This window comes from Poeciliopsis prolifica, unplaced genomic scaffold (genome assembly GCF_027474105.1).
Source record: "Poeciliopsis prolifica strain line A6 unplaced genomic scaffold, Auburn_PproV2 SCAFFOLD076, whole genome shotgun sequence".
NCBI classification, from domain to species: Eukaryota; Metazoa; Chordata; class Actinopteri; order Cyprinodontiformes; family Poeciliidae; genus Poeciliopsis; species Poeciliopsis prolifica.
Genome location: NW_026562451.1, coordinates 152,184 through 167,860, shown reverse-complemented (window position 1 = coordinate 167,860; position 15,677 = coordinate 152,184). Strand labels below are relative to the sequence as shown.

The window sequence follows — 15,677 nt, the reverse complement described above, 5'->3', positions numbered from 1 at the left end:
AAGAGTGTTAATTCCTGTCAAAACCACATTCGTTAATAGTTTTTTTTTTTTTTTTGTTATTGTTTTTTTCAGTGGACCAAGAAAACTATTGTGTAGTTCTGAAGGGGAAAGAAAATTATACAATTTTTTACAATCTTAAGCTCTTAAAAGTCTGACATTCACTCAACTGTTTGGCCCCAAAATGAAGCACAATAGCACAGCACAAGGTTAAACTTACTGAGACATGGCCATGCTGCTGCAAAATGGACTGGCCAGGCAAGAAAAAGAGTCAACAGACCCATGGTAACATTGGAAAAGCTGCAGAGAAGAGCTCAATTTGAGAAGTCTGTTGATGCAGCAACTATTATTTCTTATAAAATCTGGCCTTTTTGGAAAAATGGTACGAAGGAAATAACTGTTGAAGCAAAGGCAGAACATATTCTATAGTTTGCTGCAAACCATCTGAGTTACAGAGTGATCACCTGCAAAAAGTCGTGCATGCACAATGACATTGGTGGTGGAAGAAGGGTCGACCTGACCACAACAAGCTCATCTTGAAAAACACTTGGGGTATCATTATACAGTGAGGATCACAGCTGATGGGAAGATAAGTGTTGTGAAACACAGGGGGAAATCCTGAGAGACAAAATCTGTTAAAGACTCTACCAGTCTTGAGGATGAGCTATCCTCCTTCCAGCAGGACACTACAGGGGATAGATTTAGATCCAAGGATGTTTATGTATTAGAGTTATGTGATTGTTCAATTAGACTGAGATTAAGACTTAGATGTAAAAAGAACTGTGGTAAAAAGTCCTGCTGAATACAAAAGCATGCCATAATTTACAAGTTTCTATTTGTTTAAAAACTCTTTTGTTTTACTTTCTCTTTAAAAAAAGATGCATTCATTTGTCAAAGTATACACAGTGTAGTGGTAAAAGCATGTTGCTATTTGTGGGTGATGTATAACAAAATGTGAAAATGTTTGAGTGTGCACACTAGTTGGTGTTTTTGTTCATTTATTGTGATTATCAAGGGAGGAATTTTCAGCAAGACGATCCCATACGTTGACCCACTTTTTTATTTTAAGAAACAGCTTATCAAAACAAAAAATTCCTAAGAAGGCTGAAAATTTCTTCCCACCATATCTGTATTGTTGTGATAATACATTGCAATTTTTTCATTAAGCAGTCCATACTTTTTTCCAGAAATAGTCACATTTGCAAATGTTTATTTTTTATTATTATAAACTAACGCATGACCTCATAGTCGTTAGATGAATACATTCAAAGAGGAATTTCCGCATTTTATTAAATTCAGCGCCCTGTTTGCTTCTGTAAACTCAAGTTCTTCCTAAGACATAAGATAATCAAATGCATATGAAAAGTTAATTGCTCGAAAGTGATTCAGTTGAACCCAAGGAAATCAGCTCTATTTTGCCATTCTGCAAAGATTCAAATATTCTTCAGGATAGTGATTAATGATTTCCTTCCACATCAAAAAGTAGGTCAGTTATGGCATTCATAAACTGAGCCCAGGTCCTATGCTCTCTCTGGCTCTTTGATGTGGGTGCTTGAATTGTGCATGAGTGTGCTGATCGCATTAATTAGTCCGCTGTACCTCGCTGCTGACTTCCTGTTGGAGGAAGATAGATCGATTTGGGATTTTATAGACATGAGAGGGGGGGTTGAAAAGTTACAGTACTGAAGGAGTATTGTGTGGAGGAACACACACTTCGGCTCAAGAGGCAAATGCTGGAGGCAGAGAGGAAGTAAGGGCGTCAGGGAGAGCAAGGATAAAGGACTTAGACTTGTCCCCAAGGGCTAAAAAATTGTGGAGCTCTCAGCTAAATCTCATATTGTCTGAAGTTCCAAAATTGGCCACTTTAGAACACATTCCCTCTCTGCTGAGGCCTCTGCTGATTCCTGATCTCCTTTCCAGAAGCGGATTTAGGTCAGTCCCAAATTCAAAAAGTCAACAATGTTACTCATCTGAGCTGGCCTACGTTCTATTTCCAGAAACATGCATGTTTGAAGTTGACATGTTTGTCGTTTTCTGCCCTTTTGTCCGATGCGCTCTTTCACCGCTCCCTGGGCGATCTGAGCCTAACATTCCAGGGCTTGCCATTAGCGATTTGGGGGCCAAGGCAGGGTCAGAGGGGCTCAAACGTCGGGATTGTTCTCAATGCACAACACGCCTTTTCTCTGCTGGCTGTACAGCACAGCGCTTCGAAACAGCCCCTCATTCCTCTCTGCTGAACTCATTGAACAGGCTCCATCTGCCAGCATGCAAACAGGCATGCAGATATGGTTTTAGATGCGTGACAGTGCGGTCAGTATGGATGGATTTACTGGTTCTGTTTTCGTTAAATTGTGGGATTTTACCAGAGGAAGCAGAATGCTGCTTTCATTAAGGAAGTGGTACGTAATGTATGTATAATGTGTAATGCAAGTCATAGATTTTGTTGATAGTGCTACTTGTTTTTTGGCAATTACATGTAAAATTGTTGCGCAGAACTTTAAAATTTAAAATGTCAAAGTTTTTAAATTTTAAAGTTGTTTGCCGAAGTTTGTGAACAAAGCTTTAAGGAGTTTGTGAATTGAACTGGAAATAGTGGAGGAGGAATTTCTCCTTTGACCTTGTTTACAATAGCAGCCATTTAGCCCTCCTTGATTCATGGCTTAATATGTTTGACTCTCTTTTTGTCTGACTCTCTTCCCCCTGATTATCTTGTCATTTGCATGGATGACTATCCTTGGTTCTGAGCTGAGAGGGTTATTTTCGCCCCCTTTACCATCCTCTATAACCTTTTCTATGGAAAACCATGTGAAGAAGGTTATACAATCTGTCTAGCTTAAATCTGTTTGCTCTGCTGAACCTGCAGCCTTTTTGCAATGTCTTTTTTTCACTTATGTGCATTACATTTTCTGAAATGAACAACCTCAGATCTCAGCCAGATTTAATGAAAAATTTGAGGAGTCAGCAGAGCGGTTAGAATTGTGTGGTTAAGCTGGAGGACTGTCTGGGGTGAAGGTGCAGTGCAGTTAAGGATTTTGGCAGGTTTGGCAAAGGCCTAAATGAATTGCTATAATACTTTTGCTCTTGTCTCCAAGCGAACATCACCTTGAACTGAAATTATTTTTATACAAGGCTGTGATGTGTGAATTGAAGAGGTTACAATGTCAACAATACTCCATGAGCTGTCTTTTTTTAAGCTATGTTTAAGTTTAGATAGTCTGCATACATACAGGTAACCCAGTGTTATTATATTAAACTATATAGGATATTCCAGGTCATGGGCTGGTATTGCTACATGGCCTAATATAAAAATGTCAGTTTACCACTAATTACACAAAAATACTGTTATTCTTTGCATTATCTAGAGACTCATTGATCAGGATCTTGTGATTGATTTCCAATCTCATCATAACTTTACTTTGACCCCAAAGTGCCTTGTGGTAATACTGTAAAAGATTAAAACATATCGATATTTAACAATAAAAAAGCATTAGAAAAAAAATAAACATATGTAAAAGTAGCCTCTCTGATTTCTGCTTTTTCTAAATTGTCTAAACTGATTTTAGCTGTTTAATGTAACATAAGATCAACCGTCCTACCATGAAGGGTCATAATTTATATATTTTATACGAAAAGCAGATGTGATGCCAGACTTTGTGTGTCAGAAAACGGACACCGTGAAACAGTGTTTTAATAAAAAATAAATTAAAAAAGGAGACATATCAAAACATCAATCTCCACAATGTAGATCCTAATATAGATTTTTAAAAGGCTGACATTGATTATGAGCTCAAGTTGAAAGATCAAGAAGAAATTATGGTGCAACTTTTTGTTACTCTGTTAATCTTTATGAGCTGAAAGTCTTTTAGGCCTTTAGTCTCACACAACATTGAATGAATTGCAGACAAATCTCGACATGTCTTTAAAATACTTTAAAGCCTTGAAATATATTCTGTTGTCCTTCGTTTGACTTCATTTTTAAATGCCTCAATGATGATGAAAAACATTCAGAATAATTAAAGTGTTGGTTTTAGCACCATCTTCTTTATGTATGGTGTATTCACTTATTGGAAAAAGATTGGAATAATGAACGTCCAACCATCCTATCGCTTCAGTTCAGGTCAAATACAGATTCCTCAGTGCTGCTTTATCTTAAGAAAATGCTTTTATTCCAAGCTAAAAATGAATAATTATTAAAATTACTCATAAAATAATTGCTTGTTTTTACAGTTATAATGATAGTTATCTTTAAAATAATTGCAGTTATAATAATATGTTTAATATGTGCATGAACGTACTACTTAGCATAATCAAATCAAAATTTTAGTACTTATTTTATACTTTTATAGTGGCAGCTTGTTAATTTGTAATGTTGTTTTGTATTATTTTTCTTGTAGACAGCATCTCCTTACTTTTTGTAATCATTATGAGTCCAAGAGGATTGAAGAGTTCACATGACAAAAAGTTAAATCATGCAAATTCAGCTGCAGAGCTGTAGGCATCTGTGGGACCAGTGAGGAGGTGTTGCTTTGGAAACCAGGAAGACAGAAGAGAGGCTGATTGCTTTATGTCCCACTTATCACCGAATGACAAGTAGAGGAGTAACATGCAGCGTTGGCAGGAGCTGTGCCTGCGTGTTCGTTGGAATGTTTTTTCATCAGCTGTTTGTGAAAGAAATCAAAAGCTTAACTGTTCAGATGTTCAAGGATTTCAGTGAGACTCATTCTGGGTTGTCCATGAGCTAGACATTTGTACAATGCAGTGGGCCTACATCCATCTCCTTCAATCTCTCACCTCACTAACGTTGTTGTCATCCTAAACAGAACTTCCATCTTGTTGCATCATAACACCATCCTGAAAATCTTAGTGTATGGAACAATGTTCTTTTCCTGATTATGTTTTATGGCTGAATCATAAGTAAACGTGATAAGATTTCAAATTATTAGCACTCTTATCTGATCCTAATCTAATTCTTTTTCCGCCAGTCCCGCGAACAGTCGGATGATGAGCAATCTGAGGACTCTGTAAAGTTCAAAAGGCTTCACAAACTGGTTAATTCAACACGGCGAGTCAGAAAGAAGCTCATCAAGGTGGAAGAGGGCAAGAAACATTCCTCTGAAGGTATGTGATTCTGACTGATGATGAGAAACTAAAGTTTCCACAAATCAACACAAGTTTTCTTTGATATGTTAATTTTGAAAGTTCCTCCCACCCATTGAACCCTGATCTCTTGGTCTCCTTAGATTTTCTGAATCTGGAAACTCCCTCCTGTGAGGACAACACAGCTCTGTATACCGGAGTTCTGAAGAAACCCCCTTTGCCTCAGGAGGCGTCTCTGCCATCTCTTATTCACAACCAACTCTCTCTGGATGGAGATACAGACAGTTTGACAACATCCCCTTCATCCAGCAGTCTGGACACCTGGTCTGGGCACAAGCTGGTGAAAACTTTTAGTAAGTCTTCCAGCACCCACGGTCTCATCAGGCCCCCAAGGAGAACTGCAGCCGGCTCCAGGGACCTGGGGGGGTCCATCTCTGGTGCCGCAGGAAGTGGCTCTTCTTTCTCAGAACTTGATGGATGTGGACTTGATGACGACGGAAAGCTGTCACGCTCCACGACAGACAGCGAGATGAGGAAGGCGCTGAGCTCCATATCCCACGGGGTAAGTAACAACGAAGCCCTTTACGCCTTCTATGGTCTCACCAAACCTCGCCCCAAACCCCATTCCCAGTCCCGTCTCCTGATTTCCTTGGATGACAGCCAGCAAGGCAGTCCCAAACATCAACCCTCCAACCGCCACCATGGCAGCTGGGCCCACCGGAAACCTGACCCCAACTATGCTTACTCCACCAAGCACCTCCTATACCAGCGCTCACGCAGTGCCAAGTCCCCCATATCCTCTCTTTCCGTCACTCCTTCCTCCCCCGTCCGCTGTGATGTAACAAAGTCTAAGGGTTTCGGGACCGGAGGCGGGGGCTGGGCGTTCCCTCCCCGGAGACTGCGAGGCCGAACCGCAGTCAGCGAGCTGAACATCACCTACGTTGTAGAGCGAAGCCTGTATGGTCACCTGAACTGGGCCCAGCTGGTGCGCCCAGTCACCCTCAGCCGCGCTGAGCGCCGCTGTCTGCTTGAGGAGGACCGCGAGGTGGACAGGAAGTGGGCGGCTAGCGTGGACCGCTGCACCAAGCGTGTACTCTTGCGCATCCAGCAAAAGTCTGTGAGTTTGGACCGTGAGGTTAAGTCGGCCGCCGCGTGTGAGCAGGACTTGGTGCTTCAAAGTTGCAGAATAGCTCATAATGGTTGAGATGAGGAGAATTTGTACAAGAACATTTTTAATAGCATATGTTTGAAAAAGAAGCAAAATAAACTTGTGAGCTGGAAACAAATAGAACTGGCACACCTGAAATTACTGTTGTGCCTTCAAATGTATATCATTCCTTTAAAGTATTTTATTGGGACTCAGCGTGATTGAACAACATGAAGAAAACCATAATTATACAGTTTGGAATCTGCAAAATACTTGAGACAAGGCCTGCAGCTGAATATTTCTTTTTAATTGGATCTAAATCCAATTTAGAGTTTGTTGCAGAATTTGAAATTCAATGTGCAGAAATGTTCTGCGTCAAGTTGAGCTTTTTTCAAAATAGAATGGCCAAAATATCCAGTCTCTGGATGTGCAGACTTGGGAGAAATTTGCACCCATCAACAAAGTACTGACTTAGATAGGCTAAATGGAGATGAAATACATTTCTGAATTTCATTTATATATCAAAAGGCATAGTTTTATCATCATTTTCCTTCTGCACCACAATTACTCACCATTTCCTGTTGGTCTATTTTATTAAAATCCAGATTAAACAGTAAGTTTGGTCATAATGTGAAAAGAATGTAAAAACATTGAAGGGCAATGAATATCATCAGTCACCAAAGGCATTATAGCCTCTGGGGAGTTACTACTTCTATGACCTCTAAGTGAAGGTTTTCAGCTTCCATTCTCTATTTTCAGATTGATATGAAATGATTCGTTAATCTGCGTTGTCCCACTCGGGAGGTTAAGTTCTGTAAGAGCCTTTTATAATGTCAGCTCCCTGAGGAACATGCGCACTCTGACTGTCGCACTGATCCCTGTGGGTGTAGAGGATATTACGCAAGCTCCATGCTGCTCATTCTAAAACAAAGCACGGCACACAAACTCGAGCTTAAACATAGATTCCTTGAGTGACCTTATTAAGTCAGTTCCAGCGACTGAACAGACTTTATGCCTATCAGTTTTCAAACTAACGCTATAGGCCAAAAATAGCATGAAAAAATGGGATAGGAAGAAACGTTTGATCCTGCAGGGCTTGCAAATGGGAGTAATGAGGTTTTGGATGAAAGTAGTCCTTTCAAAGCATCAGTATCCTAACTGAAGAAGAGGCAGAAACAAGAGGAGTGGGTGGTGATATAGTAGCGCTATCCTGCAGCTTTGAGGGTACCTGAATCCTGTCATGTTCTAGTGAAGTCACTGGAGATCGCTCTCATCCAGATACTCTCCGAACCCACTTTTTTTTGTTGTTGCTTTTTATCTTCTTTTGTGGCTCGTGCCTCTACTGCAGATGTCGCTTTTTTTGTTGTTGTTTGTTTTATTTATATTTTTATGAATATATATATATTCTTTCTGGTAGACATTTTTTCTGGGTGCATGTCCATTTCATCAAGCATCACCATTATTTTCTTTTCTTTTTTCATTTTGTTCTCCAAACTACTTTTTCTCACTAGCTGTGATGCAAGCGGCAGCTGTGGACATCGGATACAACAGCTTGTCGATGTGCAGGGCTATCTCAGTGGGGAAATGTTTGTTCTTTCTAGGCGGGACTAAACTCACAGTGAAGTTATTTTAAAAACGCTAGTAAAAGAACAGCTCCCATCATCAACCCACACTGTGCTCAGATGGTTTATAATTGTCATTCTGAATTGTTTTTGTGTGTAACATCATAAAGTCAAAGACAGTTTTTCTTCACACCATTAGCCCCACACCCTTCTGTGTTTGCTTGTGTTGCTTATGGTTTCTAAAATTTTGGAAAAATTAGATACACTTATCACAGTTTAATTTTAGAAACATTGATAATGATTTCATCTGATCTCATTTTCTCTTAGAAATAAAATCTGCACAAGATACCCTTTCTTCTTGCTTGATAAAATGAATAAATTGAAGAAACCAGCCCAATGTGGCATAGCTGTCTCTCAGAAAGAATTGTATGTGCAGCACGTCATAAGATATTTAATCGACCTTTTAAAATAAATATCAGCTTTGTCCAGTATAATATTTGAGAAGACAAAGATCTTAGTTACTGTTATGTTTGACCGTTAAATCCTGTTCTGATTTATCGTAACTGTACAGGAGCCTTAAGGCTTTCTGCATCAACGTAGTAAGTTAGTAACTATATTAACAGCAGGGGCAACATCACATTGTGTGTAAGCTAGAGCAGTTAGCATTATATTACATCTTAAATTCCACATCAAACAGTGTTTTTGCCAGTGAGATCTGTTGGCGCTTGCGTATGGAGCATTCATAGATTAGAAAAATGCCGGACTTTTTTGGTTCCCGATTGGTAGATCGCATACAAAGGACTAAGCTTGAAAATCATTCGATTACGGTCACCATCGGATTTCTTTAGACAAAGTATCTATTTTGTCTGACCAGAGATAAAACTGCTTTATCATAAAAAATAAAAAAAAAGTTTGTGTTGTCAGGATTTTGGAATCAGATTGGTATTGCAGCTTTTCAAATGTAAACTGCAACAATGACTTTAATATGTGGGAATAGTTTAGAAGTGTTTTCTTTTACCACATGATGAAAACTTTAGTGTGGTGTTTTCCCTGGAGATGCAAGTCATAAAGCCCTGGAGGAGCCAACATTATAACAGCTCATTTACTTAAGAGTGTGCTTGTAACCCACATTTGTACAAAGGATTTTTATATACTTCTTTGTTACATCATGTCTGTTGGCCGTCTTCAGTCCCGTATGACGTCATGCCACTTACATACAATCCATACAGCCGTAAGCATTACTCCAACTACTGCCTGTGTTCAAGCCAAGCATGAGTCATTGTGTGCAGATTGGTTGGGTGTTGCTTCTTTAACATGACCTTCTGAGCGTGACTCATTTGCTTGTGTTTTGGCTCCCCCCACACAGAGAACATGCAGCTTCGGGGGCTTTGACCTGTCCAACCGTTCTCTCCATGTGGTCAACGCAGCCTCCGAGGCCAATGTAAGAGCTGGAGCCCAAGCTTAATTTGCCTTTCGCAATGAATTATCTTTGGTTTTGACCCTAACTGCTCTCGATTAGCCCTCTTTTCCCTTTTATTTTTCCTTGTATGTTCCTTCCTGTTCTCCCTCAATCATATTCATCGTCTGCATTTTATTCTCATTGAAATGGCAGAATAAGGAACAGGAGGCAATATACAGAGAGGTGGTGAAATCTCCCAACACCACTCGGATCTCCCTGGGCAAGAAAGTCAAGTCGGTGAAGGAGACGATGAGGAAACGCATGTCAAAGAAGTACAGCAGCTCGCTGTCTGAGCAGGTTAGATGGACCGAACTAGACACACACATGGAAGTCCAAATATTATTAACCGCAGCCTCTCTTGTTTTAAGGAAAAATTAGTCATATTCAGACCTTGAGAACAACTGAAGCATAGCTTTATTTGAAATTAAGCAGCTTGCAAAAATAGGTGGTTTTTGCTATATGTAAGCAAGTGGAGCAAACATGTGGATGATGTTTGCAGTGAAACCCACATGTTCTGTCCACAGGCTGTGAGTGGGTGGAAATATTTGTGTTAGTCACAGAACAAAAAGATTTCGATTTCTCTCCCTGCACTCTTCTTCTTGGACCTGGTCTATTGGGTGGGGAGTGTTTTCTCCACGTTGAGCTCACATAATAGTGATGTAAGTGTCCCCTGGGCTCATGGACTTCTTAGGAATTGAAAAGCAAATAAAGGCTGTCTTGCTCAGTGTGGACCAATTTTATGTGTGGGGAGGGAAGCGTTAAGTGGCTTTGACACTTGATCAGCTGTGGAATCTGTCTGCACCTGTGGGTTGTAATCCACAGGTGCAACATTATGAGCATTATTACACAATATAAAGGGACTATAGTTCCAAGACTAAAGTTTTTGGTCAAATGGAAGTTAAAGAAAACTACTACACCAATATAAACAAAAAAGTGGACATATTTACTCCCAGGAAGTTAGAACAACTACAAGTAGAATGCTGCAGAAGAAGAAAAGTCATAAAGTAGTTAAACCTGTCTATGGAGCCAATTTCACACAGAACAAAAATTTGTATCTTATGGTTTAAGCTAAAGGTTCCAAATATATTTATGTAAGACCAGAATGTATTCTCATTAAACAGTCATACATAATTGCCCCTTTTTTTTATCTAAACACCCCTCTGGTGTGAACTATACATGCCGATGATATGGAATGTTGTCATAGATTTATATCACAAGACAAAAAACATACCAGAATACTTGTCATCATGTTGATGTTATAGCAAAAAGAATAAGTTGTAAGTAAATACACAGTTTGTTTGTCTGAACAGTCTCAAAAGTAGTGAATTTTGAGTTTTTGCCAAGGTATTTCAACTATTCAGTAGACCACAGTGCCACCTTGTGGATTTCTCCAACATGTGCAACTTATGATAGTCTTAAAACTAGTTCAGTGTCATGTTGTCAGGGAGTTATTTAAGTATACTAAATAATTCTGTAGAGAACTGAACACAGCCAGTTGTTACAGTTTCAAACAAATTTCTGTTGCTTCAGTTTTGGAACATCTTTTACCCACCACCTCTGTTGATCTTTCATGTTTCTTTCCTATTTTCTCTTCTCTTCGTATTCTGTTATTCTCCAATCTACATTTCCTTCCCGTCATTTACATCCTTCAGTCCAGTCCTGACGGAGCCCCCGGTTCCCCACAGTCTCCTCTGCCAGACACGGACTCCTTGGAGAAACCCAAACTGAAGGCTGGAGGCTCTGTGGAAAGCCTGCGCAGTTCACTCAGTGGCCAGAGTTCAATGAGTAAGAACTTATTTTTGTTTTGTTTTTTTTGTTTTTTTTTTGCAGTCTGTGAGGGGGGAGACATTCCCTAAAATCATACCCCCAGTGCTGGAGTGAAAGGAAGTTGTTTGAATTACCCATTTTGTGTGCTTGATTTGAGGATAACATGTAAGATTATAAGATTATATTATAATATGGTTATATAACCAAATATGATTTTGAATCCTGATTTCACCCTTTAAGTCGTAGAACTGCCAACTGTATTTTGACCTCTTATTTTATTTTTACTAATTTCATAAGCTCCATCTTTTTTTGTCTGGTCTGTCTGCCAACAAATTTCCCATACGGCCGTGATTTGGTGGGAACTTTTCTTTTTGGTTTTCTCACCACAGACAGAAATGGAATAAAAAAATGGGAGCTTTATGGAACAATCATAACATCCAACCCGTCATCATAAAGCTTCCCAAGACTTGCGTTTTATGACATTCGGTCCATAAAGAGACGGTGTTTAGAAGAAGGGCTTAGACAAAATTAGCTGTGTTTATATATGAGGGAAGTCTGCATTTAATTGTCTGTTTTTTAACTACATTTTTTTGTTTTATAAAAGGTGGCCACTGACAAATGTATTGGCATGTTTTCTTCAGTTTTAAATAAATATTTATATGTGTGCATGTTTGAATTCAGGTGGTCAGACAGTGAGCACCACTGACTCATCAGCCAGCAACAGAGAAAGCGTGAAGTCGGAGGATGGAGACGATGAAGAGCCGCCTTACAGGGGACCGTTCTGCGGCCGGGCTCGAGTCCACACCGACTTCACTCCCAGCCCCTATGACACCGACTCCCTTAAACTGAAGGTGGAGACTTTCTGTTCAGTTCAAGATGCATCCAAATGTATAGAATCTTATTTCACTCGCTCTCTTCAAATGGCATTCAGCTTTAACCCTCATTAGTCAAATTACATAACTTTTCTTGAAGAACAAATGGAAAAGGACATTGTCTTTAAGAGAACAAGAACAGCATTTAAATTTGATATCTTATTGAACCACCTTCAGTAACAAAAACTTAAAGTGATATTTTCTCTCTGAGTTTATTTTGCAAATGTGGAAGAGTTTTAAAATACATCTATGCCACAAGATCTAGCAGACTTCACAATATCTGAACTTTTTTAAACAATTTAGAAAGCAGATTCTTTATACATAGTTATATGTTGGGATTGCAGATTATTTCCTACATGTTGGTAAGCATTATAAACTTACTAACTTGCAATCCATTCAGGTTTATTTCATAGATGCAGAAATTAAAATAATACATGAGGATAAGGCTGTATAGAACATTGTATAGTGTTAGTAATTTTGTTGAAATTCGATATTGATTGTTACCAGTGTCACTTTCAGTACATTTTAACTGACAATTGTTTGGTTTCCACAGAAAGGGGACGTGATTGATATAATCAGTAAGCCCCCCATGGGAACATGGATGGGTCTGCTCAACAACAAAGTGGGCACCTTCAAGTTCATCTATGTGGACGTGCTGAGTGAGGAAGAAGAGAAGCCTAAGAGGCCCATTCGGAGGAGGAGGAAGGGCCGACCTCCCAAGCCCACATCGGTGGAGGAGCTGCTGGAGCGGATAAACCTCAAGGTGGGCAGAAAACAGAGCTAATACCTAATTAAATATTTTTAGTCTACTATTAACAAATTTTTCAAAATAAAAAAAGCAGTTGTTACTATGTTTGTCTGTGAGACAAATATAGTCTACCCAATTACAGGCTACACTGCCTACAATATCTGATTTGACACTGATTCATAAACATTAACACCACCATTGGCTCAACCACACCCTGATCCGGGCGCACTATCATCTCCTCCCACCCAGTCAACCGGAGGGCATCCGGCTCCGCAAATAGAAATAGAAATGAGACTTCCTGTGGCATGTCTTGTTTTGTCTCCGGCAAACCCAACCGCAGAGTCACAGATTAAAGTTGCTGGGGCTAAGCTGTGCATCTGCTGCTGATTATCCATCATAACATTAGAGTTTAATTGGTCAGCACCAGATTCTTAGAGGTCGTGAGTTAAATTAGCTTCACACTGCTTAACAACATATTTTAAGCCCGAATGCTTTTTATTACATAGAAAGTGATTTTCATCTTTGATAATAGTATAAATCACCCTGTTCTGTGGTTTGATGCACATCAACTTAAAGAATTGTAAACCTTATATTGAATAAGATTCACATAGTTAATTTTATTATTAACAGTTAAAAACTACAAAATGATCTCAGTAGGACCGCATTTTTCTGACCATATAGATGCATCATTTTTCACCAAAGACTTTTAATCTTACCTCCTTATAAGTAGATATAAATAAATCTAGAGGCATCTAAAATACCTAAATAAACACAAAAGTGGAAGTGGTTTGACTAATGTCAGATGACTTTGTACACACAGTGAGTGACGTTTTAATGCGTCAGGGCATTGGCTTAGGATGTGACCTAGGGTTACTTTGATTTGATTCTTATATTAAATGTAACTGGTTCCTTTTGTATAATAATTCTTTTTCTTCTTCAAAGTTTTACATTTGCATGTTTTCGTCTCTCCACATTCTGACATAGGTTCTTCTCTCTCTACTTCATGTCCTTTCCACAGGAGCACATGCCCACGTTTTTGTTCAATGGCTACGAGGACCTGGACACGTTCAAGCTGCTGGAGGAAGAAGACCTGGATGAGCTGAACATCAAAGATCCTCAGCACAGAGCTGTGCTGCTTACAGCTGTGGAGCTGCTGCAGGAGTATGACAGTGAGTAGAATATAGCTCCGATGTCAGCTTTTTTTGTTTGTTCACTCATTTACTTCCTTATGTCTATATTACCTCAGAAACAAAGAAGTAATGATTTATGACTAAATATATCCATGAGCTAGAATGGTGAATAAAAAGCCCAGCTCTTTATTCAACTGAGAAATGTTGGCTCCATATTTTAACATGGCAGAGCTTTTAATTGGTGTGCTCAGCAAAATGTCATTGCCTCTAAGATGTGCAATGAAAGACCCAAATATGAATCACAATTTTCTGATTTTAAATTATAAAAAAAATTTAGAAAGCATGCTCCACATTGTAGATATGCATTTCCTTGCGTTGTCTCTCACTTTAAATCCCAATGAAATAAAATGAAGAATGTGCTTGTGATGTGCAAAAAGATGAAAAACTCTCAGTACTCTGAAGGCATTTTTTCCCTTGAAAAATGTTCCTGTGTTTCCAGGCAGCAGTGATCCAGAGCGCAGCGGACTGTCAGGTTCCCAGGAGAAGCTGCTGTCAGAGGGCCGAGGCCTTGTGGGTGACTCACCGAGGGATTCAGGTTGCTATGAGAGCAATGAAAATCTGGAAAATGGTAATGACTGCTTCACTTAGTCCAGCTATCTTACCCTGACCCAATAGGAGTTACTGCTTTATCATGCCTCACTATTTCCCTCCTTCAGTTTTCTTCCCTGCTCCACTACTTTCTAAACATTTGCACACCAACCTTCTCTTCAAATAAGCTTTGATGCCAATTTCATCTCTGAGTCTTACCTTCTTCTCTAAACCCTTTTTTGTATGAGTGCTTTAGAAATAATAAAAAAGAAACTTTGCTTTCACTGCACTCTCTTCACCCCTCTTTCCACTCTGTAGGCGTTCTGTGCCGTCAGTGCCAAAGTCCGGTTGTAGCTGTGAGGGAGCCCGGCTCCAGACCTCTAAGCCTAGTCCACCCCACATTGTTGGGAGCACAAAGGGAGAGACTTGGCCCAGTACGCAGAACTGTTTTGATGAGGGCAAACTCCCTGCCCAGCTGTGGACATGTATTCCCGACCGGCCCAAATGTGGCTGCAAGGCCTATAGATGGATATCAGGAAGATGAATATGAACTCATAGAGTATTTCTGCTGAGGGTTGTGTGGACGTGGCAGGCATAAATACAAACAGACTAAAAATTTGCAGTGTAGTTATTATGTCAGAAGATGCCATTTTGTTTCTTTTAAGTTGTGAATTTTATCAGATATAAAGCCATTCAGATATGTGCTATAATTTATCTTTGCCAATTTTTGTCTTTATAGGTGAATATATTGCACAATACAGTATGTGCCTAAAGTGATGAAAATATTTTCATTTATAGTGTGCAGATTGTGAAAGAGTGATTATAAAAGCTTGCTGAGGTCTTACTTTTTTTTGTTTTTCTTTTCTGGACACTGTTTCTCTGCATTCGCCGCCTTCTGTCATTTAGCACATACATTTTTCCAGCTTCATTTTTCATAAACCACTGCTTTATCTTATTTCTTTATCTTTATAGCTCCAGGTTAGCTACTGGTTTCCCCTCCATGTATAATGTGTCATTTGGTCACAACAGTAAAGTGTGCAATCTGCTAATATAGATCCAAAAAGTTGTTCAATAAAAAGAATAAAAGGGACTCTGGTGCTGCTTTTTATTTTTGTTTTGCCTCTTTTTCTTGTCTGTTTTTATTTTCCTTTCATGCCACTAAGCTCTTCACAAACAAACTGCATAACATATTTTAATATTCAGCATTTTCTTCTGTAATTACAGGCTTCCACAGCTATACTTCAATTACAATCCACCTATTTTTATTGCTTTTATTTGCAATTAAACCTAAAGATGCACCCAGCATTTTA

General features: G+C 39.2%; 1 protein-coding gene across 6 annotated transcripts in view; it reads left to right on the top strand.

Moving 5' to 3' along the window:
- sash1a (SAM and SH3 domain containing 1a) overlaps positions 1-15,677 on the top strand; it is a 156,800-nt gene that overhangs the window by 133,688 nt on the left and 7,435 nt on the right. For 4 of the 6 annotated variants that reach the window (XM_055021400.1, XM_055021399.1, XM_055021403.1 and 1 more), the window contains 9 exons: positions 4,980-5,115; positions 5,238-6,211; positions 9,170-9,244; positions 9,416-9,559; positions 10,915-11,047; positions 11,711-11,880; positions 12,455-12,664; positions 13,668-13,818; positions 14,279-14,407. In XM_055021400.1, coding sequence (XP_054877375.1) covers positions 4,980-5,115; positions 5,238-6,211; positions 9,170-9,244; positions 9,416-9,559; positions 10,915-11,047; positions 11,711-11,880; positions 12,455-12,664; positions 13,668-13,818; positions 14,279-14,407 — 2,122 coding nt within the window. The remainder of the gene's footprint in view (positions 1-4,979; positions 5,116-5,237; positions 6,212-9,169; positions 9,245-9,415; positions 9,560-10,914; positions 11,048-11,710; positions 11,881-12,454; positions 12,665-13,667; positions 13,819-14,278; positions 14,408-15,677) is intronic. The other 2 variants (XM_055021402.1, XM_055021404.1) reach the window with 1 other exon arrangement.